At 34.0% G+C, this 27,393-nt stretch overlaps 1 protein-coding gene across 1 annotated transcript; it reads left to right on the forward strand.

Annotated features, from left to right (window-relative positions):
* On the forward strand, positions 1 to 27,361 carry LOC111416695 (ionotropic receptor 75a-like). The gene is made up of 7 exons (XM_071197505.1): positions 1 to 333; positions 7,093 to 7,220; positions 7,283 to 7,456; positions 15,202 to 15,434; positions 15,509 to 15,720; positions 26,738 to 27,009; positions 27,082 to 27,361. The coding sequence occupies exons 1-7, from the start codon at positions 34 to 36 to the stop codon at positions 27,293 to 27,295; spliced, it is 1,533 nt and encodes a 510-aa protein (XP_071053606.1). The 5' UTR covers positions 1 to 33; the 3' UTR covers positions 27,296 to 27,361.
* Positions 27,362 to 27,393: the final 32 nt, after the last annotated feature.

Genomic DNA, 27,393 nt, shown 5'->3' on the forward strand with positions numbered 1-27,393 from the left:
ACTGATAACATCTTTCATGGTTTGACCAATTTAATGATTACCTTCAACGAAAACACATCGTTCAGCGATTTATTTGAAAACGCTCTTTTACATATTAACTCGCAAGTAACGATTGCAGTAAAATCAACGATTTCGTTAAATAATGATTCGTGGAGTCTTTACGATTTATATAATCCGGGACAAGGGAAAGGTGGTGAATTAAAAATTGATGATATGGGCGAATATTTTACATCATTAAACGACAGTTGGCCGTTTATTGAGGAACATAAATTTGTGTCTAGAGGTAACATGACTGGGGTTACTTTAACATCAGCTATTGTGGTAAATAGTCGTTATTTATATTTTTAAAAGTCTGCAAAGTTATTTACCAGAAATTTACTGTCTAGGCTATCATAAGTTTATAGTCTTCCAAAAACAAATATAATTTCCTTGAAAATACAATAACTGGTTTGAAAACCAAACAATTCTAGTCGATCATGTCATGACAATTTTGCTTAAAATGACGTAGTTAAATATTTATATCATATAAATATTTGTACAGATTGTTAAATACGTTTCTTGTAATGTCGCATTTTTTAACGGATATAGCACATGTTGATGTAATTTTAACGGGCTATAATGGCTTAATTTTTTATAGTTTGTAATAATAAAGTAATAAGAGAGAAACGTTAAGAAAGATATCTAATGGAAATGATCCACGAATTGTTTTATAAATCTATAATAATCGTTCTCATACAGTATCGTCGCAACCTTTCGAGAGGCGACACGTGTGCATCATAGTGTTCGGTGATTAAAGGAAAATTCTTAAATTATCGTATGTACGATAAAGCTAGCGGCATAACCGCAAAGTCAATCACTTATACTACAGTGTGTTAATTAATTACCGTATCCGACGTCATCATTGCAAGTATGCAACCAATACCACAATGCCAAACTTTGTGCAATGATGACGTCGGGTACGATAATTAATTAACACACTGTACTTCCGATCAGGAAGAAGAAGATGACGATGATGAATATACTCCATCAGGGAGTAAAAGACCAAGAGGAAGACTTAAAAAGTCACCAAGGAAACAACCACCAATCGAAAGTGAAGGTGAATCTCTCACAACAATTTAAAATAACAACAACAACAAATGCTAAATCAACAAATGATTTACATGAAAATCAACAAACGAAGTCAACCAAAATAACTCCAATAACTGCGTTCAATAAACGGATCGCGAACTAGAAGAACCACAATGCCTTCTTTTACGTCATCACAGATAACGAACTGTCCAGAATCCAGTTATGCGAGTATTGGGCGATAAACAACTTTCAACCCAGCGATGAAATAATAAAAACAAAAACTGGATTTCTCATAAAGTCAGAATGCGTTAAAAATCAACTAAAATTGAATTTATCAAAACTACAAGTACAAAAAATTATTTCAAGCTTTAAAGAATCAATTTCAAATAACATCGAAAAAAACTACCAGCGGCATCCTATTTAGCAGTAATTACTACTGTTGACCTCGAAATTACAGACAGTGAAAAAGCGAACTGATCATTTCATTACAAATTAAACATAGATTCTGCAAGAGAATTATATTAAAAATAACTCAAAGTCCAACCTATAAAATGAAAATAATTACCGGATGTGAATCGCCATATCAAAGAATACTAAAAGAAGGATTCTTCTATAAAAACAAGCACTTTCCAGTCGTTGAAAGTTTGGCTCCTGCTCCAATCCCAGTTGCATGCTCTAAATGTAACTCTTTTCTTCATACTGCAGGCAATTGTAAGCAACCAATAAAATGCAGCAAATGTGAAGGCATAAACGCATAACACCACATTGTGCACATCAACATTGCCAGAGAAATGTAACTCCTGTGGTAAGGAGGGCCACAGTGCGTGGTCTCTTAAATGTAAAAATAGGCCAAAACCCCAATCGCTGGAATTCCAAACGTAAAAATTAAAACCTCAAATAAAAAAGGCTCAGACATCGATCCCGCGGTAAGAAATAAATCCAGAATACACCAACCACTTACTATTCATGATCATATAGTGGAAACCTGTAATAATAAAATCAACTCGCAGAAAAATCACAATAGACAAGAGCTGATCAACCAATTAAGACGAAGATTTATAGAAGTCGATACAATTCTTTCATTCTCTGGAAGCTACTTGTATATTATTATGCTTGATTTGGAGAACCCTAACGCAATTTCACCCACGGAACCAATCAATGGAAAACAAGCAACAATACCACAACCTTCCAATGGATAATATAAGATTCCTATACTCCAACATCAATAGCTACCATCGGAAAACTTATTTAATAGGTAACTATTTGAATACTCATCCTATACAGTGTGCTTTATTTGTAGAAGCAAAATCCCAAGAACATATCAAATTTCAAAACTGGTCTGTAGTTGAAAAAATATCTGAAATCGGCAATGTTAATATCAGAGGAGGCTCTGTAGCGCTAATTCACCCACCTCTAGCAGTCAAACATGAAAATAGCACAAGAATAAATAACGGATTAAATGAATGCACACACTTTTTATTACCATTTGGGAAAGAAAAACTACACATTTTCCTGGTATATATTCACCCACATAATGGAATAGATGATACTATATTTATAAAAGCTTCACTATACGATAACGTCATAATAATCGGAGATTTTAATATAAATAACTCGAAAAACAAACTTCCTCAATCAGACTGGATACAAGAAAATAGCTACACCACCTACATTTATCATGCAGGCTAATACCAACACCACTCCTGATTTAGTAATAGGCTCACCAAGCATATCTTGGAACAAGTTGGAACAAATCTTGGTTCAGACCACCTCAGCATAGATTTTGAAGTAAACACCTCACCATACTCCTCAATATTAGACATTCCACTACACATTAATATTAATTTATGCGGCATCGAAAACCTAAACAATGACATGACAAATTACATCCATAACAATCCTGCTAATAATCCAGACAACATATCATCGTTTATCAAACACCTAACGAAATCACTAATATATCACTCCCCAAAAAGGAAAAAGTCGTATTACTCCTTCACACTCCCTCCTTATATCCTAACGTTAATTAACCGTAAAAGATGCATGTACCGACAGTTCAGAAGAAATGAAGATTACCAAGAAGAGAATTAATGAGCTTAGTAAAAGTATTCACAAGTTAATATGGCAATTCAGATCTTCCAGATTTATTGAAGCTTGTAATAATATCAACCAAAGTAAGGAAAAATCTTTCTGGAATGAAGTCAAAAAACTATCAAAATACGAAAAAACATCCAGCCTGTTTATCTTATAGATCCAGCTGATGGCTCCAGCTGTAACACTGATTTTGAAAAGGCACAAGTACATGCTAAATATCTCGAAGAATGTTTTAAAAAATCTGAAAATCACTTATTCAATAACAACCATCACGATCAGATTGAAGATTGGTTTACAGAGTTTGACAACACTCAATTTCTAGTAACAGATTACATGTCGACGAAGATGAATACTGGGAATTATTAAGCAAGGGAAAAAATACTTCGGCCGGCTATGATAAGCTGACACGAACAATTTTTAGACAATTACATCCTAACGTTCATGCACATGTAAAAGACATATTCATCTTTTGTTTCCAAAATCAATTCTTTCCTAATGAGTGAAAAACTGGGACAGTAGTATGCATCACAAAAAAGACTCGAACCTACAAACGCCTTCTAGTTATCGTACTGCTAATGTATGTTGAAGATAAGATTCCACATCATCAGTTTGGATTTAGATCAGGGAAATCGACTATACATCCACTAGCTATTCTTACTTCAAATCTCCACACTTGTCGCTTGAAGCAAATAAAATCAGCAGCTTTTTTTCTAGACATACAAAAAGCGTTTGACAAATTAAACGTTCCACCTGAGTTACTTAAATTACTGTCACATTTTTTAAAAGATCGGTCTTTTCGAGTAAGAACAAATGAAACTTTCTCGGATGAATTCCAAATTCAACAAGGCGTACCACAGGGTTCGCCGCTCTCACCAATACTATACAATGTTTGGCGTATGACATGATGGAAATTTCCACGCTGTCTACCGATTTATATATGCTGCAATATGCCGGCGACACTGCACTAATAGCACATGGCAAGAAACTTGAAACAGCCATAGTAACATTACAAGAAGCAACTAACAAAATAACTAAATGGTGCTCTTCCTGGAGATTTAACATAACCGCTTCAAAAACACAATTTCCAGCATTCCATATGATAACAGATAATTGATATATGAACCATGGGTTTTCCTTCGGCTCCTTAGGGGAGCCGAAGGAAAAATGGCGGAAAATGTTGGTTTATTTTTTTTTTTCTCAAAAGCCGTAAACGCTAGGAAAATGAAATTTGAGGAATATGTTTAACCCATAATAGGGCACGTTTTGACCCTATTTGTACTTTCTACCTACCCTTCTAAACTACTAAACGTAACCACCCCCGGTCAATTAATGCGTAGATTTTTTTAATGAAAATGATAAATACATTGGAAAAATTTCACTTAGATAGATAAAACTATTCTAAAACTTTTTTGTCTGTCTGATGTTCTTCTAAAACTTAATAATTTCTGAGAAAAAAAATAATTAAGCAAACACTAACTGTTAAGCTGTAGGGTTGTTAATCGAAAGTTGGAATAATTTTTTAATGAAAAAATCTTAGTAGGCTTTGCAATCTTTGTCATAAATATTTTTGACGTTTAAATGTCAGTGGTTTTCTTACTATTATTATTGTTTTATTTAAAATTTTGAAACGTCGAGTGAACGAGCGTAAATGCGATAGAACTTTATTTAAAAATTAATTTGAAAAACAATAATAATAATACGAAAACACTGACATTTAAACGTCAAAAATATTTCTGACAAAGATTGCAAAGCCTACCAAGATTTTTTCATTAAAAATTCATTCCAACTTTTGATCGACAACCCCGTTGTTTAACGGGCAGTGTTTGCTTTATTATTTTTTTTCTCAAAAATTAGTCGTTTTTGGAAAAATTTTAGAGAGACAAAAAAGTTTTAGAATAGTTTTATCTATCTAACTGAAATTTTTCCAATGTGTTTATCATCTGCATAAAAAAAATTTCAGCAAAAATGTAAAGGGGGTGGTTACGTTTAGTAGTTTAGAAGGGTAGGTTGAAAGTACAAATAGGGTCAAAACGTGCCCTATTATGAGTTAGACATATTCGCCAAATTTCATTTTCCTAGCGTTTATAGTTTTTGAGAAAAAGAAATTAAACCAAAATTTTCCGCCATTTTTGGAGGGGTGTAGCTCCTTAGGAGGGCCGAAGTCGCCCATGGTTCATATATCAAAGTACCCTTAAAATTCACTAAAGAATAACCCCTTGAAGTTTGTTGCAGTCATTCAGATACACCCTGTAGAATGTACATTATATTGTTGTTTATGTTATATATTGCTTTTAATTGTCTAAAATAAATCCATTGTCTCTCTCGTTCTCATAAAAGTATGGAACCAGCGGGTTACATTTCGGGGTATTCGGGTTAAACAAGCTATTTCATGAAACTTTCTTGATAAAGCAAGAGCAATAAAACAAATAGTAATATTCAATTACCTGATGAAAGAATTAAACCGGCATAGAATGCTGTCAAAGAAGAAGACTGTTGAGTAAGATGTTATTATCAACGTTTCGAGAAACTTGTAACTATGAAGCTTATACAGACATCCAACGATTCGAAAAGAACCGAAGGGAACTCGTACCACAATCACACCATTTATGCTACCTTCTTTATCATCATTTAATGAAATAAAACGATGCTTTAATGGTTGAGTAGAGTTGTTCAGGATCAAATTAATTTAGTTCAATCCTAACATAAATAATGCTGCAATCGTTATGAAACAACTAAAAGAATCCATTGGATTCAACACAACTGCATATATATGCTTTGTCCATTTGTCTACAGCATTTGACAGAGTGAGATTGGGAGACGTACTGAACCGGCTGACACAAAGAGGTGTACCAACTGACATCATAAACATAATATACAAATTAAATACTAACAACACGACTAAAGTAAGGGCTAGAATAGAACTAACCGAAGACATCTCTATATCAGATGGCATCCGACAATGGATAAAATAATCAAGGACGCTAAACTTAGGGTATAAAATGAGCCAAAAGGAAATATGTATAATATGCTACGCTGACGACGACACGATTATCGCCAAATCAGAGGACGACCTGCAAAAACAATTATACTTACACGTTTTATTAGGAATTTTGCTAGTTGGGTGTGCACATCTTAAGCACTCACGACCCGCACAGGATATACAAGATCTGCATTCGCCCAATAATGAGTTACTGCGTTGAAATACGCGAATACATAAGCATATAAACTAAACTAAGAGCATATGAAAAGTAGTAAAAATGAAGACCTTGAGGACAATCTCAGGAAAGACCAGATGGGACAAAATCAAGAAACCCGACATGACAGATAATTGCAATGTTCAGGACATTGTGAGATGGGAAACACAGAGCAAGAGATTTTGGCTCAACCATGTCCGTAGAATGTCAGGTAATAGATTGCCGAAAATTATGCTTACAAATAATCCACCCGGAACCAGACCACCAGGGGGGCCATCAAAGAGATGAAGAGACAGCTGGCAGTCAACTTTTCAGGAGATATTTGAGAGCTAGATCGAGACAGAGGAAGAATGAGAGAGAATAACACATGCAGCAGTGAATTTTCTCCTAAAATATTAAGATTTTATCTACAAAAATTGAAATTCTTTCGTTTATTTAATTTAATTTTAAATAGCCTATAAATATTCCTGAAAACAAAACAGTTAAGATTAATATAAGAAACATTTCATATTTTGAAGTACAATGTTCTAGTAAAATTTCGACATTATAACTTGGGTTATTTGTCCAAATTTGAATAGCATTTAAATTAGCGATTTCAGAAAAAATACACATTTCAGGGACAAAGTGATTTTTAATACTCGCATGGGGTTACTTGCTTTAGCAGTTAACAGCACGCATACATTAAGAAACTACTTATGGCTTTGATGCTTTATACATAAAAAATATATTTTTTTAGATTCCCGATGGAACCAATTACACAACTATTAGTGAATATTTAGCTGACGAAAGTAATCGAGGTAGTAATTCTCAACATAGATTTCAATGTATTTTGATGGGTTATTGCAGAGATTTCTATAATTTTACGTAAATTAGATTTATAAATATATTTTTAATCTAAAACTATTTATTTTTAAATTTCATTCAAGGTTAAAAACGCAAAGAACCGATTCTTGGGGATATACATCAGAAGGAGTGATCGATTTTGATGGTTTAGTAGGATTATTACAACATAAATCCGTCGATATCGGTTGTACCCCATTAATTTTTCGATCGGATAGACTAATGGTGGTTGATTATTGTCATGCTGGCTGGATTTTAAGGTTTGTTCGAATATCATTATTAGAAAAACTAAAGTTTAGATATAAAATTTTTTTTGGTAATAGGGTCCACATTATTATTTTATTGTCTTTAACAGTACTCAAAAATACCGCTATGGCGACGTGTACCTACAAAAACATATATATTTTGTGGCGTTGATACAACGGTAGATAGTAACTTATATAGACTGTAACAATTATTTAATATTCGAAATATGAACCCAGTTTTGAGATGTTTACGGGCATGTTGGTATACTTGAAGACGGGAATGTAGATAGAAAATTAATTAATAAAAATTCGGGAAACATACGGCGTGCGCAACTTTTAAAGGATACCCTACCACTTAGATTTTTCGAACGACAGCCTCGCAGATTTCTGTAGAATAATGTTCTCATATGCTCTAACATTGGAGCAGAAGATCTCAGTATTCAACATACATTCAAAATGATGTCACCAGAAATGTGTGATATAATGATTCGCGAACGCAATAGAAAAGTGATAGAAGTGAGTTTGTTTGTTTTTGTCGATATGCCAAGTTTTTGGTTCTAATTGGACTAAATAGCAATAGAATGAGGAATGCTTTCGAAAGTGAGGTGAAGTATCTTCTAAACTAAGGCACATTAAAAACTGATCGAAATTCATTAAATTTTCTCATAAAATTTTCTTTCTCGAGGTCTCGAGGTGCGGCTTTCACTAGCTTGTTTGGGGATCATTTTGCTATTGATGACCCGCTATAGATTTAACTTTTTAAAAAAAAATCACAATTTCTATTGTAATATCGAAAAAATGCCAAATATACCAAATTACAATCATCACAAATAAGGTAGGATTTGTAGTCCAAAAAAAGCTCTTTTCTACTGGAACTCATTTTCGATTCGGGGTCGTCCAGTTTTGACTCTTTTGCTCATTCGTCTCTGTTTTCCATTTTTTTTTGTTTTTTGTTTTAATTTTCTGCATCACATCAGATGAATCAGTGGTCATCTGATGTGGGGTTTCTTTCTTTTCTTTGTGTTGCTTCATTTTTTTGTCTTATGTCGTTTGGGTTTTGAGCCGATGTTTTCGGATTCCCTTTTGCCTTTCGTCATTACTATTGCTTTTTGTATCTCTGGGTTGTAGTAGTGTTTCATTTTTTTGATTTGTTTATCGGTAGTCTCCTCTATGAAAGTTACCATGTCTTTAATGTTAGCTTCTTTTTTTAGTTGAGTATTGCTGACGTATCTCTCTGCATTCATTGTTATTCTTAGAATCTTGTTAAGCGTTCGTTGCAGTTTAATCCGCTTTTGTCCCATTTTTATCCCATATCGCTCCCCGTAGGTGGCCCCTGGTAGGATGATTGCCTTGAAAATATTTATTCTGTTCTCTATGTTAAGTTTACTGCATCTGCTGATGATTGGGTAGAGTTGTGCTGCTAATCCTCTTAATTTTTTTTTGTTTCTTCGATGTGTTTAAGTAGGTTGAGTTTTTCGTCTAGTATGATGCCTAGATATTTAGCATGCCCTTTTCACTCTATTTCTTTTCCGTTTATTTTGATTTTTTCGGGGTTGGGTTTTTTGGTGACCTTGTGTATGAACATGACTGCTTCTGCTTTTTCTTCGTTTACATTTATCCTCCATGTATTCATGTATTTCATGATGGTATGTGGTTAGTGGCTTCTTGTAGTCGGTTTTTAATGAATGATTTCATCCTGCCCGTGGTGTATATTACGGTATCGTCTGCAAACTAGGCGACCGCAGTGTTGGTCGGCGTTGGAATATCCGAAATATAGATGTTGAATAGAATTGGGTCCAGAACGGAGCCTTGTGGGACTCCGGCCTCTACTTCTGTTCCTTCCGAAATTGTATTCCCTATTTTGACGTGGAATTTTCTGTTTTGAAGGTATGACCTTATGATTTTAGTTAGTCTTGGTGGTATGTTTGCTTTCTTCATTTTATAGATTAGGCCTGCGTGCCAGACTTTATCAAAAGCTTTCTCAATGTCCAGAAAGATCGGTCCAGTGTGTTTGCTGACATTCATTCTGTCTATTACATGTTCGGTCAGCCGGATGACTTGTTGTTCGGTGGAATGTTCATTTCTGAATCCAAATTGGTGTTTGGAATTACATTGTTGTCTTCGGTGGCAATTTTGAGTCTGCTGAGTAATATCTTCTCGACGACTTTACTGATTGCCGATAGAAGGCTAATAGGTCTGTAGGTGGTTGGTTGGTCTTTTGGCTTGTTTTTTTTATGTATTACTATTGTGATTGCTTTTTTCCATGTTTGTGGAAAATATCCAAGTTCTATTATTGCGTTGATTATCGTTTTTATTTTGTCTAAGCTGTCAGGCGGGAGTTGCTGTAGTGCCTCGTTTGTTATGCCTTCAATGCCATGTGCTTTTCTGGTTTTTAGATTTTTGATTATTTGTTGTATTTCTTCTGTTCCGACAAGTTCGATTGTTTGATCCATGTCGTTGTCGTGTTCAGTGGTCATTGCTTCTATGTTGTCGTAGAAGTCTTGATTCTTTACCTGCGTCACGATGAGGTTCGGGCTGAATTGTTTTTTGAAAGCGACAGCAAAGATATTTGCTTTCTCTTCATCTGTCGTTGCAATTTTGTTTTCGGATTTTAGTTGTGGGATCGTCTGTTTGTTCCTTTTCCCAGTTAGTGCTGCTGTCATCTTCCAAAGTGATTGGTCCTCCGTTGTTAGCTCTTTTATTTTTTTGCACCACTTTTCTTGGTTTATTTCGTTAATGCTTTTGTGAATTTCCGTAGTGATTCTAAGTTTAGTCTTGGTGTTTGGGTGTCTTGTTCTTACGTTATTCTTAGAGTTGAGTTTTGCATGGATTTATTGCCCTGGTTGTTGTTGATACTGTTAGGGCATCTACCATTTCTTTTTCAAGGCTTGTTATTGCTGCTTCTAAGCTTAGTGATGAATTGATCTGCGTCTTCTTGATTTTTATTGTTTTTTTAAACTTCTTCCAGTCGGTGGTTTTGATTAGTTGTTTTTGAATTTCTGGTTGGATTTCTACTTCCATTACTACTGGAAGTAGTAATGCTAGCTCATTTACTGCCTTAAGTGTTATTCTATTATTTAAGTTTTTAACAATGGTATGTCGAGACATCAACCGAACTGTTTGCTGTGCGAATATGAGTTGGCTCTTCTGGGCTGATGACCAGTAGGTCTACTTCTTCGGCAAGGTTTTTTAATCTTATGTCGTGTGTGTTTGTGACGCTTCTATTCCAATCCGGGTGTTTGAAGTTCAGATCACCAGTTATGATTGTCGCTTTGTTTGGGCAAAGTATTCTTTTAAATTCTTCTTCTACTAGTTATTCTGATGGTGCTAGGTACGCTGTAAATATGTTAATATCTCCTTTCTTGGTATTAACTTTGATGCCGTTTGCGTTGAGGTGTGTGATGTTCGGGATTGGGGAGTTCTTCGTGTTTGATTTGATCTGACACGATGACTGCCTACTGCCTCATCCTTTTCTTCCGTCGGGTCGATTCCTTCGATAGACTTTGTAGTTTTGTATGTTGAATCGGTTGCAAGGCTTCAGTAAAGTATGGGAGACGCCAATTTTGTGTTCTTCCAGGAACAGAATCGTTTCGTTTTTTTTCAGCCTTATGCTGTTTGCGTTCCAGAATGCTATTTTTAAAGATTTTGTATATTTGTTGTCTCTCATTAATTTTTTTGTAATGTTTGTAAATTCAGTATTTTCATCATTTTTTTCGTTATGGAGCACTTCCTTTCTACGGCCTCCTCTCTCTTGTTCCAAAAGTTGTTCTCCGGCTTGTGCGTGTTGACAGGTTTTTTTAAGTTTGGGTTGTTCCAGTTTTTTGCACATCGTATTGAAGTGGACTCCTTTTGGGTTTGGTGCAGTCCTTCGTCATATGGCTTTGACCATACTTCATGCACTTGAATTCGTCGTTGCAGTTTTTCTGTGCGTGTCCAAAGAGTTGACACCGATGACCTGTATGTCATCTCTCGATCTCTGTTTTTGTTCGTAACGATTCAATTCTACATTCACTGCCATTCCGCATACCTTAGTGATGTTGTAGATAGAGCGGTACTCTTTGTTTATTTCGACAAGAATCATTGGCGCTGGTTTGCTCTGGTTGCCATTCATGCGGGTAACTTTTGTTATTGGGTATTCTTGTGCCATTAGGTCTTTTTCTGCTTCCTCTAGGGTCATCTCGTGCATTACTCCATTAATTACTATCTTCAGCTTTTTTTCTGACCTTAAGTCGTATGTGTAAAACTGAACTTGCTCATCTTCTAATAGTTTTTTGAGTTGTCTGTAATCATCTTCGGTTGTGGGTTTTATGTTTATTTCCTGTGCGACCAGTTTTGCAGTTTATTTTCTTGTTATTCATGAGGTGGCTCACGTGATTTTATTTGTTTTTTTTGCGTTAGAACTAACGGTGCTACTCTCGGTTTCTCTATTGCCACGGCTGTTGCCAATTTTTTTGTGTGTTTGATGTGTTGGTTCTAGTTTATTTTTTGGCCTCTTCTCTCTTTGTTCGTCTTCTGCCTCTTTCTCATCGTGTCCTTCTTCTTCCATGTTTTCTTCTTCGTGGTCGCCCAGTTGGGCATATCTGTTGCTTGTTTCGATTTCTAGACCTTCTTGTTGTATTGTTCGTTTTTTCTTGCTTATCGCTGAGCTGAACCCCTCATCTTCGTTTTTGGTTTTTCTTCTCTCTTGAAGTATCATCGTGATGGTCTTTAAAAGGTCCTCTAAGGTTTTATTGTCAAGCTCTTGGTCTACTGAGCTTTTTTCAACGTTACCAAGCTTATTAAATTTTGTTCAGCCATTTAAATTATTGGCATTTGTTTCGAACACCCTCCACCACTTTATTTTTAGAGATACGCCAAAAAAAATTTAACTTTTTTCTAAAGTCTCTACAATTATCTTATTTCGCCACCTTGTACACGCAACTGATCTATGGAATGCTAACTCGCATCCGTTGTATCATGCTTCAATGGAGTTTCAAAAATATCAGGCTATCAGTCGTTTACGTTACGTAAGATTTGATTATTGAAATACACACCAGCAACATCAGCAAATAAAGAAACAGCTAGAACCCACCTTTCCTTGCATCGAATAGAAACCTTCAGGACAACTATATAGCTGAAACCAACGTTTATGAGTAATTTTATTCGTATCGTGGTGATACTCCATGTAGGGTAGGACCACCGTTTATGGCCACTGTACCATTTATGGCCATTTCAGAGGAAGTCGTTGCGCATTAAGATCCTAATAGACAGTACTTAAAAGTAAGTGCATTACAGAGCTTTGTCAGACCCTAATTCATCACAGACGGTGTTAGATGACGTTTCCGATATTGAAACAATTTGAATTCCATGTTTTAGCTGATGTGCTGTACTCGAAAATCTTAGCAAAAACGGTAAGAGCAATGCACATTTAATCTTTTATTGTCTTTAGCTTTAACATATTTAAGCGAGCTTGTGAACTATATGATCACAAATACGTTAGTTTCAAAGTATTTAATAATATTATAACTGTAAATTGAGGTTACACGTATTTTTGTTGACGTCGCCATAAGTAGAGCGAGTTTTGTGAAATTTGCCAGTTATGGCCATGACGTGTCTATAAGTGAATTAGCGTAAACCCAGTTATGGCTATTCTGCTAAATTTGATGCTTTAATGGATTTTGAAAACTCCATTTTCCAAGAATAAGCCCGCCAAAAAGTGGTTTACTTCTTTCCTAAATAGACACTCAGAAGCATGCTGAATATGTCAACAAGGCAAGGGGCGCTATTACTAAGAAAAAAATACGGAACTGGTTTAAGGAAGTTGAAATTGTACTCACAGAAGAAGAAATTGTAGCAATAAGAGATCCAGAGCGCGTCTTTAATATGGATGACACTTGCTTCTGTTTGCCTCCAAAAGGAGAACTCATAGCATTTGTACTTCAACAGCAGAGCTGAAAGTGTTGATCCATCAACATCATCAACGGACTTGCCACGCCTAAACGGTCTCTTCCCTCAGTGATGTCATTCCTTGACTACACGATAAACCGACAGTACGAAAAAGGAAAAAAGAATATACTCCAAGCATTGTTACGTCTGACAAATGGGTGGAATATTTTGAACTCAAAGAGAAAGAGAAGAAAATTCAAGAAGAGCTGAAAATGGAGAGAAAGAAGAAAAGGGAAATGCAGAAAAATAAAGTAGAGGAAGCGCAGAAGGCAAAGAAGACGAAGAAGACAAAGGAAAACTGATTAGAGGAAAAAGAGTAGAATGAAAGCGGGAGCAGCTTAGATGATGTTGACGATATTAAGACAGAAAATCAAGAACAATTGATATGGATGGAGTTACAGCCCTGCAGGAATGTGTTGCAATAATTTTGTGCGTGTTGGATGACGATGAGTTTGAAAGCTTAGATCAGACTAATCGTAAGACACATTTCAAAGTGTTAGACAATGACAAATGTGCCATTGAAGAAATCCTTGGAACGCTTCCAGATCCCGAACTGAAAAATGTTGGTCGAAAGATGACAATTGTTCTCCGCAGTGCTGTAGAGGTATTTGAAAAACAATAAATGTATTCATCTCCTTAACTTTTATTGTATCTATGTGCCTAATAAAATCTAAAAATTCGTACGTAATTTTGACGTACATTTGTACCGGTCGAATTTTCGGATCCAAGAGCAGTTGAATCATTAACTTTCGCATTTAGCAACAACATAAATATATATTCCTATGTTTCAAAAAAGAATAAATCAGTTGTAATTTTTTCCACTTCCCATTAAAACATTGGAATTGAAAGTTCTAAATGAAAACTAAGAATGATACTCGATTACAACAGAAGAAAAGGAAGCGTTGAGGATATGGACAAATACCTTGGTGAATATACAACGAATAGAAGAATAAACTGGTGGACTTCTATAACATTATAGATGTGGCTATATTTGCAGCATTCGTGATTTACGTAGAAAATAATCTATACTAGACGACATCAATAAACCGTAGAAGATTGTTCCTATAACCGTTGAGCGAATAATTAGTTATGCATGAAGTCCAGAATCGTTCATAATATGTATAAATCATGTAGGAATTTTCTGTCACCTAGTTGAATTGAAAGCATATTCGGCCGCTCAGTACCACCTATTGTTGAAAATCTTTCAATACGCCCTCAAGAAAAACGTAACAATTCTGACATAATCAAGCAAAAGGGAAATTGTTTCCTATGTCTTAGAAGAAGTAAACGAAAAGCTTGTAAAGAATTCCAAAAGCCAGTTTGTGCTCAACATTCAGTTGATATCACTCGATGTGATAAATGCGCAACCTAAAATACCACACTTTTTATAAATTTGCCATATGCTACAAAGCTGGTCAAACAACTGATCTATTAAAGATCTATTGAAGAGTGTAGGAGTTGGAACTTTCTTTAAAAGTTGCGCATGATGCGTTTTCTTTAATTTTCTATTTATTTTATAACGTGCAGTGCATATTATTTCTACCCAATTAAAAAAAAATATTTTGAATCACACTTCAACTGTATAGCATTTATTCCATTCTATAACAGACAATTCTTGATAAACCCAATATGTAACAAATTCTCCACAAAAGTAGTTGGCGCAATTCTATTTGATCAGTACAAAGTTGTTTTAAGTAATATGAATTAAAATATCTTAACTATGACTATGAGTACAATAAAATCACGTTTTGCGAATCAAGTATAACACTTTAATATTAAAAGCAAGGTAATGTTTGGCACTTTGATACATAAATACTTACATATTTATTTTGCAGATCCGTATTTATTTTTCGACCCGTTTCTGTTACACCAGACACAATTTCCGTTTTTACAAAACCATTAAGTGTTAAAGTTTGGTGGAGTCTTCTCGCATCAATGTGTTTGTTCATAATTTGTTTAAAAATAATCTCGTCAAGCGAACGTAACATAGTTGAAAATGTGCGGAACGTTTTGGATGTGTCTTGGAGTTACATTATTTTAAATGTTTTTGGTGCACTTTGTTTACAAGGTTAAATTTTGTTGTATTACTTTATTTTTTTTATATATTGCTACTTAGATATAATTTTAATATCTTTTTTTTAGGAACAATGACGGATTCATCATTAAACAGTGGACGAATTACTATTTTATCAATGTCGATTCTTTGTGTTTTGATTTATCAATTTTATTCTGGATTTATCGTCTCGTCACTATTAATGATGCCTCATAAAGCTATTAATTCACTTTTAGATTTAATTAGCAGTTCTTTAGATGCTGGAATTGAAGATATATTAATTGATCGCGATTTTATTAGAGTAAGAAAAACATTTATTTCTGATTCTTGTCTTAACCTCTTCAGACAAAAACGCGTAACCTCGTCCACATCTAAACTTATATGTGTTGTGACTTTGCACGTAAGTACTCAATCGGTAAGAATAAACCTTACTAAATAGACTACTTAGTTCATCCTTAATAAGTTTAGATATCCTTGGTTATTACTACAGATAGTTTAGTGCTTCTGCAAAGTATAGTTCGTTGTGAGACATCTTGTAGTAGTACCGTGACATTGAAATTAACCATCAAACTCATTACCAGTTAAAGAATTTTTACCTATACAGTGCTAGCGTAAAGTAACCCCCCCCCTTTTTAACTTCCGAACAGATTGAGATATCAATATGAGCAAAAAAACGTCAGGTTCTATATTTTATCAGCACAAATATTTTCTTATGGAAAGTGTTGCTATCACTTTTAGTTTTTCCGGAAAATGGATCCACTTTGTTTTTTTAAATGAACACCTAGTATATTATGGTATTTTCCGAAAGATGAAACCAATACGAATCCAACGGTACCTCACAATCAAATATCGGTTTATTAGTTTTTCGCATAAAAATTAAACAAAATGCGGAATTTCGCCGGAAAAACCAATGTATCTTCGTCGACTACCTGTCGAAATGCAATCGGCCAGTTAAATGGTGGTCGGTAGGTTAACGGTAGGTATACGCTCGAGCTAAGACGGATTTAAAATTGATAGTTCCCTTAATTATTTTTGAAGTATATTAAATTTATGAATTAATCATATTTTATCAAAAAATATTTATAAAGAAAAAAATCAAAGTCAATATAAGAAATGAAATTTTTTTTATTAAAGATTTTGCCGTATTGGTTGAAAAATTGGCTTAGTGTTGTTATTGAATAATAAAAGAATTTTTTATTTATTAGGAACAAACATTTTTGTAGTGTTTCCTCTCTCACACGGCTTAACATGTGATGATCAATATTTTGGCAGACGTCAATAATTTCGTCAATAACACCATAAAAAGAAATCTAAAAGTGTCAGATCTGGTGATCTTGCTGGCCATTCAATCGGCCCACGTCGACCGATCCACCGTCCATTAAAATTTGTATCAAGATAATTTCGTACCATTGCCGCATAATGTGGAGGAGCCATTTCAAAATCGTCAGGATTCTGGTGTACAATTTGCAAAAGACTTGAATTAATATCTTCTTCTAATAATCTTAAATACAATTCCGGTCTAATTTTCGGTTAGGAATATTGGTCTCTTATTTTCTTGGGAAATTGAGTGTTAACTTCACGATATTCATGTGGACTAAAATCACTCTAGTAACGTACATTTTGCCGATGCAATTTTCCATCCAAAAAGAAAGTACATTCATCACTGAAACAATTCTAAAAATATTTCTCCGCCGTTGTTGGACCCACATCACACGTTGATGCGATAGCAGCAGACATCATGCACGCATTAACTACTTCTGTTAACATGTGCACTTGTGTGTCTTCAGAAATTGAACGACAACCAGTTCTTTTGCGGTCCTCGACGCTTCCAGTTTCCAAAAACTTATTTACAAGTTCTCTTAAATATTTTCGACTAATTGGATGTTCAGGAAATCGTTCATTAAATTGTCGCTCTGTTTCATGTACATTTCTGTCAGCACGAGCGAATATTAAAATTCCTCCGATTTTGTGCTCTAAACTTCTTCTAGCCATTTTGATCTCGCTTTTCTTTGGTTATACTTGGTCGGGCAGAATTCCAAGATAGAAATGAAGGACAATATTTGCATGCTGCCTTAAATAGAAAATTTCAAGGTACCTACAAACTTTAAAATTGTTGTTATGACAATTTTTTCTTAGAAGTTTTAAGAAGAACTTTCTTTTTATGCTTTTCTTGCATTGATTGTTTCATAAAAACATTCTAAAAGAATTGCCGATTTTAACCCTGCTTAACCCGAGCGTAGACCGACCTTTAACTGACCGTCCACCATTTATCTGGCCCATTGTATCTCGACAGGTAGTCAACGAAGATGCGTTGGTTTTTCCGGCGAAATTTCGCATTTTGTTTAATATTTATGTAAAAAACTAATAAACCGATATTTGATTGTGAGGTATCGTTGGATTCGTATTGTTTTATTCTTTCGGAAGATACCATAATATACTGGGTGTTCCATTTAAAAAAACAAAGTTGATCCATTTTCCGGAAAAACTAAAAGTGATAGCAAAATTTTCCATAAGACAATATTTGTGCTGATAAAATATAGAAACTGACGTTTTTTTGCTCATATTGATATCTCAATCTGTTCAGAAGTTAAACAGGGGGGGGGTTACTTTACGCTAGCACTGTATATTCTATAATGTCCAATGTATTAGGTTTGTCAGTGAAGAGATTTCTCCTCTCGCAAGAATCTACTTGGTACGAAAACGTTTACAATGAACCGCCAGTATTATCATGATTTGAAAAAACATCTCCACCTGAATGAAGACGAGAAACCATTGTCATTTAGTCTCTTCTTAGTTCAGAGTGATTTCTTAATATTGCTAAACGCATTCAAAATTTATTTCCAAACGGCCAATGCTCAATAACTCGAAAGGTCAAGGGGGAGACGCTGCTTTGTACTTGTACCTGGTACCCTTTCATGGTACAAATAAAATATAAAACGCCTGTAATTTTATTTCAAAAAAAAAATTTATTTAGATCATTCCTTAACATCTTTTGGTACTCTTCTTGTTTTTGGTGTTCTCTAATAATCTAACTCTTCCATCTTAAGTCGTCTGCGTTTTATGGAGATTTGTAGTTTTGGTGTTATGTATACTATATCAGTTATTAGTAATCTATGGGCTGTATTTAACTCTGCTCCCCTAATGACTGTAATGTCTAGTACTACATATCTTATTGATTTGGAGTATGTTATGTAGTCTATTGATTTTTGTGCAATTCCTTATGCTTCATACATTATTTTGTGTATTGTTTTAAGATTGTGGAAGAAGTTGTCTAAGAGCTGGCTATACAATACAAAATTTGGCCATTATTACACAAGAAAAAATATAGAGTAAAAATCAACTCTAAAACATGGTTCAGATCGGTCCAATTTATTTAGAGTTATTTTTTTGCACTATACATATAGTGTAGGTGAATAGATTAAAAATTTACACTAAATAGTGAGAAGATGGTGTTTATTAAATAGTGTAAAATCGTTATTCTATAACAGTGTATTATATGTAATCTAACTAGATGTTGTCGTCACTCTAATTAGATACATTTCTAATCTAATCAGTGTAAATTATTAAAAATTCGCTCTAATTTTACTCTATTAATTAACAAAATATCACTAAATAGTGTGTATCTTCCACTTATTAGTGTTAATTTTTAATAGGAAGTGGAATATTTTTACGTTTGTAATAAAAATCAAAATTATAAAATATTTGTTTTTATTTTTACTTGTAATATATTGTTATAACTTAAATTTAAAAAAATTAAATTCTGTTTATATACATATATAACATATATAATACTTAACTCATTTTAAAGTTTCCACCGAGTCACCATCAAAACTGCATCTAATGAGTCTTCTATAAGTTTCCTATATGTATAGTTGCACATACTTACCAATCTTCACGAGGAACTTGTATGTAAAATCTTCCGGAAGTTCCACTAATTTCACATCATGAATGTTTTATTTTGGCAAACATAATTAAAATAAAAATAATCGTTCTTTCTTTCTATATCGCGTAAATCAGGTCTCGAGACGCTATAGAGTTCCGACTCGTTTAGTAGATGACCGTTAAATTTTAGCTTGTATCACACCACATGTTGATTACGTGGTATCGACGAGTAATCCCGAGCAAAATAGTGCGGTGCCTACGAAGTACCCGAAGGAAAAGTACACGTCTAGTCTAAAATTTAATGTTTTATATATTACATAACTTTACTAACATAAGTAAAAAAGAACTCTCCTTTAGAGAACTGTAAAAACTACTCTATTAAGTGAATAATATATGAACTCTATATTAATATTAAATATAGTGTACATTAGAGTTATTTTTACCATGTGATATTACAATTTTTACTCTAATTCTTTTTACCAACTACTCTAAAATTTTTGCACGATACGATTTTTTCCTGTGTATTTAGTCTTTCTTCTCCTCCAAATTTTCTCAAAGTAACTAAGCCATCGTTATCCAGCAACTTCAGACTCTCGACGTTGATAATATGCCTTTGATAACGTTGTTGACAGTTTCCACTTTTAGGTCCTAGTGCATTTGTAATTTCGAACATACCATGGGACGTTAAGAATTCCTCTGAATACTTTATTCTGAAAACCTTGCAGATTATTTTGATTGTTTGGACTGATACAACCCCAGACTTCCGTAAGTCCACACTGAACTCGAATCCACAGGACATGTTGATGAAACATAAGGTTGTTGTATACTGTTTCGTACTGCCAGCATTGTTTCTTGGATGGAGTTGAGATATCTTTTCAGGTCCCCTATCGCCTTCATTTCTGGTCGGAGGTATTTACATCATACGCCTTTTTTTATTTTTGCTTAATCTTCATAGAGGATATTTAGAGTTATTAGTAAATTTGTGTAGGACTTCGCTGATGGTGTCATTTTTTAACTATTTAATTTGATTTCTCACATGAGTTGTAAGATTATTCTCTTTTGTTTTGTCTTGTGGCCCATAACCATTTCATTCTCGTACTTTTTTCTGATATTAGTTGTAAAACTTTATTAGGGTAGTTATTGTCTTTTAGATTTCTCCTCATTGCTGGGTGTTTTGCAAGTCTGATTGGATATCTTTGATCAGAGCAATTCTTTTATTAATTAACCTTTTAATAGCCAACGTTCCCAAAATGGGAACATTACTTCAACCATTTTTTTTATTACAATTTAACACTTAGCCTATTTTCTTCAATGGAGACCATTTTTCTAAGATGCTAACTTATAGAGATTTATTTTTGCAACAATTTTATTAAGTCAATACTCTATCTGTAACACTGTAAATTTAGTCGTTTTTGATATTTTTGTTTCCTTTTATTACACTTTTTTTTATTACCTTCTTTGTTTCTGTCGACTTATGCTAGCATGTACATAATCATTGAGGAATATTACCTGCTCAGTACTGAACAACCCTTTCAAGTATTTTGTCAGAACATTGAGGCGTCCTATTTTGGGAACGTTGGTCTCCCAGTTGTAAAAAAACAATAAAATTGCCTTTTTTTACCTACTCTCAATATTTTATTGTTAGGAAAGGTTACTTCGATTCATAGGAGCAAAGTTTACTCATTCTCACTTTAGACGTGTTGCCGAACGATGTAAATAAACTTTACATCAAACAATTTGCGTGATGTTGTGATTCTCCCACCAGATTCGGGCGATAAAGGAATACAAAGTGATGAGGATGAAATTGACGATGAAAATTTCGACATAGCGGGTCTACCACAAGAAGTAACTGGTGAAGTAGAGTTACATGAAAGTGATACCACTGACGACATGCAGTGAAGAAAAGATGAAGATGTAGCTATTCCTACAGATGTAGTTGAACCGGAAAAGGTTGAAATTGAGCACGCTGGAAAATCAGAGTATGAAATTTTTCTGTTGTTTTGGACAGAAGGGATTCTTTCTCATATAACATATCAAACGAACCTTACGCAACAAGAGATCAAAATCAACACAATTTCAAAGTAAATGAAGAAGACATTTCTCAGTTTCTTGGATTGTTGTTGATCAGTGGCTACCACAGTCTTCCTAAAGAAAATGATTGCTGGTCAACAGCAGAAGATATGGAAGCTCCAATTTTTTCCAAAACAATGAGTAGAGAATCTTTCAGACGAATAAAGCGGTATATACACGTAGTGGATAATAATAATAATTTAGAAAATTCGAAAGTTGCCATAGTGTTATCTATATATAATATGTTGAAGACGAATATACTACTGTTTGGAATTTTCCACAAACATTTAAGTATAGATGAAGCAATGCTTCCTTATCATGGACATCATTCTGCTAAGATGTTCATAAAAAACAAACCAATTTGGTTTGGTTTCAAAATATGGATGTTGTGCGGGACCGACGGTTATCCATATAACATGAAAATATATTGCGGGAAATCACTTGTACATAACAAAGAACCGTTAGGAACTCATTTCGTAAAATATATGTTATTTGTTGTTCAAAAACCTTCACAACATGTAATATTTTTTGACAACTTCTTCTCCAACCATGCACTATTTCATTATCTGTCAGAGACAATCATTCGAGCTTGTGGAACTGTTCGTGAAAACAGAACAAATAAGTGTCCTTTGATACATTCTAAAGCCTTGAAAAAACATGAAAGAGGATCATACGATTATAAGTCCGACGGAACAAACAAGGACAAAACAAGACAGACGTGATACAACCAAATCTGATAAAGAGATATAATGAAGGAATGGGTGGTGTTGATCTCTTAGATCGTCTTTACTCCAGCTATCGATCAAAATTGCGACTAAAGAAATGGTGGTGGAACCTATTTTCACATGCATTGAATTTTTGCAGTTGTAGCTGCATTTCGTTTTTACCAATATATCAACAACAACGACAAAATAACATATTAAGAATTTAGACGCACAATCGCACTGTTTTTGATAAAAGTAAACGCGACTCAACGAAAAAGAAATCGAGGACTTACAGCACCAGTAGTGCGTGATATAAGACTTGACGGAATCAACCACATAGTAACCACATGTTCTCAAGGAAGATGTAGAGTATGTTAAAAAAAAATAACTAACAAGGGAAGTGTCACAACTGTGTCTCACCGATTTCGATGCAATTTGGTACAGTCATAGAATGGGCCAAAATAAGGTTCGCACATTTTTTTATACGTGCGGTAAAAGCCCCTGGGGCGAGTTATAGGGGTTGAAAGTTTGGAGAAAAAGTACGTTTTCACTTATATTTTGAAAACGAAAAGTGCTATCAAAATTTGGTAAATTGTAACTGATATTCATTTTAAAAGAGCTTTCTTTTGATGTATCACACATATACCAGAGGGTTAAGAAGGGCGAACTACCCCTATTTTTTTGGAATTATTTAAAAACCACCCTATCGATTTTGGCGGCATTAAGTATACTTCCAGCACGTTCAAAAATATTAGTTAAGGGTTTTTTCCCATTCGCTCTAGATCATCCCCAGCGAAGTTACGGGGGTTAACATGTAACCACTTTTCGTAAGAATGATGTGATAAAATTGTCAGGTATTTTGAAAATACTTTAACAAAACCGTAAATTAGTCGCACAATAAAATGTTTAATGTAAAATAAGGCATAATACACCATTTAGGGGTGGTTGGGGTTAACCACCCCCTTAAAAATTAATTCTATCCCGGGCATTACTTGTTGATTACGGCGAAATTTGGTACTGTGTTTGTTTTATATAGTTTATTAGTTTATTTTTATTCTACATAATGTTGCCAAAAATACACCTACCAAAAAAATTTTGGCACAATATTTGTTTTTTTAGTGCCGCTTGCTAAAGGTCATTTCTCAAAATAGTTTTTTCTAGTATAAAAGAACGTGTGCCCAGTGGGTAGATTTTAGTTTCAGAGCAACTGACAGAAGCAATGGTTACAATAAACCCAATAAACGTTTTAAATTTGCTAATGACAGTTTTTACTGTTATGAATATTCCCCAGACTCCTGTAAATGAAGCAGAAGTTAGTTTAAAAGAAAATATACAGCGTATTTTAATGGAAAGTATGGAAGACTACAATATGCAAATTGAAGACGAAACTGTATTAATTTTCGATTCATCCAATGGCATCAATGACGGTCAGCAAATTATTGAAGACCAGGATACAACTGACAGGTTTGTAGAAGATACTGATGCTCATTGTCCATTGAAGGATGACATCGACTACGAGTACAAATTAGAGGCGGTAAATTACTGGACAAGTGGGAAGAAAGGTTATTTGAAACTAGAAACCGTAAAAAACAAATACCGAAAAGTAACGTCAAAGACCCAATTGCACAGATGGTCTAAATATATTGAAGAAAGAGGGACATACAAAGAAAAATTAGCAGAAATTACCGAATTTGTAATTAATCAAGCGAGAGCCGCCGTAGATAATAAATTGCCACTACATGATATTGATATACGCAGATGGGCTATACAAGCTAGAAATGAAAAGAATTTATCTCCTCAACTGTTCAAAGCATCTCATAGCTGGGTGCAACGTTTTAAGAAAGCAAATCGGTTAGTAAGCCGAAAAATAACAAAATTTCTATCCCAAAAACAAATTGGAAATGTTGATCGAGTAAAAACTTTAGCAAAAGATTTCGTTAAAGAGGCAAAGCTACAAATCCAAATATATGGACCTGAAAACACCTACAATTCGGATCAGAGCGGTTTTAACTTGGAATTCCATTCGGGAAGAACATTAAGCGATTTAGGAGTTAAAACCGTAGAAAGTGTGGTCCAGTCGGTGTCATCTACAACGCACAGTTACACAATTCAACCCGTAATATCTGCTGATGGGAAACTTCTTTCTCCACTTTTTATTGTTTTAAAAGAACCCTCTGGCAGCTTTGGACCGAGGGTAGCAAATACAATGTTTAAAGCAGACAATATATACGTTTTGGCATCAAAATCTGGAAAGTTAACTTCAGAACACATGAAAAATTGGCTCCAAAATGTATATTTTCCAAATACTGGTTCTAAATCATTATTATTATTAGATTCTTGGAGTGGCCATTGTCCTGAAGTTATTAGTGAAATAACTCCATCAGGTACTAATTTTAAACATTTATCTATACCTGCAGGGACAACAGGTCAAATACAGCCCCTAGGTAGTTTACCTCGTGGAACATCGATAGATAGATTTTTAAAAAACAATACCACAGTTACGATGGCAGTTTTCATCTTCGAGGTATAAACAAAAAACTACCCCTAATTTGTAACCCTTATAACCATTTTCAAAAATTTTTACTTCAAATATAAAACAAACACAGTACCAAATTTCGCCGTAATCGACAAATAACGCCCGGGATAGAATTAATTTTTAAGGGGGTGGATAACCCCAACAACCCCTATATGGTGTATTATGCCTTATTTTACACTAAACATTTTATTGTGCGACTAATTTACGGTTTTGTTTAAAGTATTTTCAAAATACCTGACAATTTTATCACATCATTCTTACGAAAAGTGCTTACATGTTAACCCCCGTAACTTCGCTGGGGTTGATCTAGGGCGAATGGGAAAAAACCCTTAACTAATATTTTTGAACGCACTAGAAGTATACTTAATGCCGCCAAAATCGATAGGGTGGTTTTTAAATAATTCCAAAAAAATAGGGGTAGTTCGCCCTTTTTAACCCTCTGCTATATGTGTGACACATCAAAAGAAAGCTCTTTTAAAATGAATATCAGTTACAATTTACCAAATTTTGATAGCACTTTTCGTTTTCAAAATATAAGTGAAAACGTACTTTTTCTCCAAACTTTCAACCCCTATAACTCGCCCCAGGGGCTTTTACCGCACGTATAAAAAAATGTGCGAACCTTATTTTGGCCCATTCTATGACTGTACCAAATTGCATCGAAATCGGTGAGACACAGTTGTGACACTTCCCTTGTAAGTTCAAAATGTGATAAAAGAATGTTTGTTTTGAACTATTTCATAAAAAATAATTAACTTTTTTGTTATAGTTACATGTTTTTTTTTATTTTGTTTCATCAATACATATATTTCATAGTTTCATGCACTTGTTTCATTGTTTTCTTATAATCAATTAGCATCCTTTTATTAGCGTACTTACCTACTAAAGCAGCCAACGTTCCCAAAAGGGAAACATGCTATTTTGAAAATCTTGAGAGAAAAGTTTTATTTTTTTTAGTGGATAATCAATCATATAGGTCTATAGAAAAATTTGTGAAAAGTTAAACAAGAAAAACAAAGTTTTTCACAACTCGGCCTCTAGAAGGTTAACAATTTTCTGTTTCTTGTTCTGGAAGGAATTTTCCATTTGGGTGATTTTATTGAGTGTTCGTTGTAATGTTTGACTGACGTTCTTATCTTATGTATACCTAGGTATATCTGTTTAATTATTTGCTCTTCTCACAACTATAGAGTCAAAAGTAAATCTACTTTTCTGGGAAATCTACTTTCCCTTTATTATTTTGTGTATTATCTATATTTTTTCCTGTTTGTCATTTTTTGTTTTGATATTATCATTAAGTGGTTCTATTTTTGCGTTTTTGCCACTACACATCCCCGATAATTAGCAAGGTATAATTAAAGTCACACATTTTTCACACGAATTTTTGGTTTTCAGTTTTTTTGACAGTTAGCTGTGATATCTAGTACATTTAACACATCTTGGTTCATTTGCACCCAAAGAGAGTGCACCCAAAGAGCTTACATTGCTTACATTTGAATTAATTTTAACATTTTATTGAAACAATTTCTGCTTTATTACTTAAAATTTGAGTTATTTCCATGAAAGTTTATTATGAGCGTTAATAATAGAATCTGCCGTAAACCTCCTGTATACCAGAAAATTCTTGATGTTTTCTGAGCTGTAAAAGTTATACATTTTTTACCATAACCTATATTGGCTTTGTTTGCCTCTTTTCATATGTGCGGAAAGTTATTCCTTTGTCACTCAGTAATTAATCTTATAATATCTCTGCAGACTTCAGAATTAACACAATTAATTTTTGCTGTCGTATTATTAGTGGGCTTAATTTGAAAATCTTCTTTGAACTTGTCCTTTAGTATCTCGTACGATTCTTGAAATGATTTTATTCCATGTATCATGATAGGTGGCGGAGATTTCTCTTTCTTGATTGTATCTTCTTGCGGTTTTGGTTGTTATGGTCCTGGTGTTGCCATTCTGGTTTCATTTCTATCAAATAACGTTGTCTGCTTTCAATTTTATTGATTTCGTTAATAAATTGAGTGCGTAAGCCCTGTAATTAAAAAAGGTTAAGACATGAATCGATCCGATAATTTGTTCTAGGTATGTTATTTTGATCAAAACATTTAAGTTAATTTAATTTGTAGTACGCTAAAGATAAAATTATTCTCGATTTATACCACACAAAAGTGGAAAAACCTAATCACGATGGATTTTATAAACCGGCCGATGGAATGGAAAAAGTTTTACAAGGTGGATTTGCTTTTCACGTTGAAACGAGTAGTGCTTATCCACTAATTAAAGAAACGTTTCCGACAAATGTTCTTTGTGAACTGCAAGAAATTCAAATGTATCACACCCAATTCATGTATTCTAGCGTACAAAAACAATCTCATTTTAGAGAATTAATTAACTATTGGTAAACAATCGCTTTATTTTGAATTATTGAACAATTATGTCTTACTATTTTTCTACTATCTTTCTATTCTAGCGTTTTAAGAATGTATGAAAATGGAATAATGCATCGAATGAGATCGTTATGGGACGCAAAAAAACCGAATTGTCTGAGCGATACATTTGTTGAATTGGTCAGTGTTGGTTTAGAAGAATTCTCAGCTGCGCTTTATATTTTGTTATTTGGTTGTGTGGCGAGTATTTTAATTTTGTTGGGGGAAATATCTTGGAATAAATATAAAAGAAATTGAATTAAAGTTGCAAATATTAAAATATCGAAATGAAATTAAAAAAACCGTAATAAAACAGTAGAGACATTCCTGATTTTCATTATTAATTTAAGCAAAAC

Source organism: Onthophagus taurus, chromosome 7, assembly GCF_036711975.1.
Source record: "Onthophagus taurus isolate NC chromosome 7, IU_Otau_3.0, whole genome shotgun sequence".
Classification (NCBI taxonomy): Eukaryota; Metazoa; Arthropoda; class Insecta; order Coleoptera; family Scarabaeidae; genus Onthophagus; species Onthophagus taurus.

Bases quoted from the DNA above. Each gene is read 5' to 3' on its own strand.
- LOC111416695 (XM_071197505.1), top strand. From the start codon at position 34: ATGATTACCTTCAACGAAAACACATCGTTCAGCGATTTATTTGAAAAC. The intron at 7,457-15,201 runs GTTTGTTCGAAT...TTTATTTTGCAG, and splicing joins CATGCTGGCTGGATTTTAAG to ATCCGTATTTATTTTTCGAC. The intron at 15,721-26,737 runs GTAAGAAAAACA...TTTAATTTGTAG, and splicing joins TTGATCGCGATTTTATTAGA to TACGCTAAAGATAAAATTAT.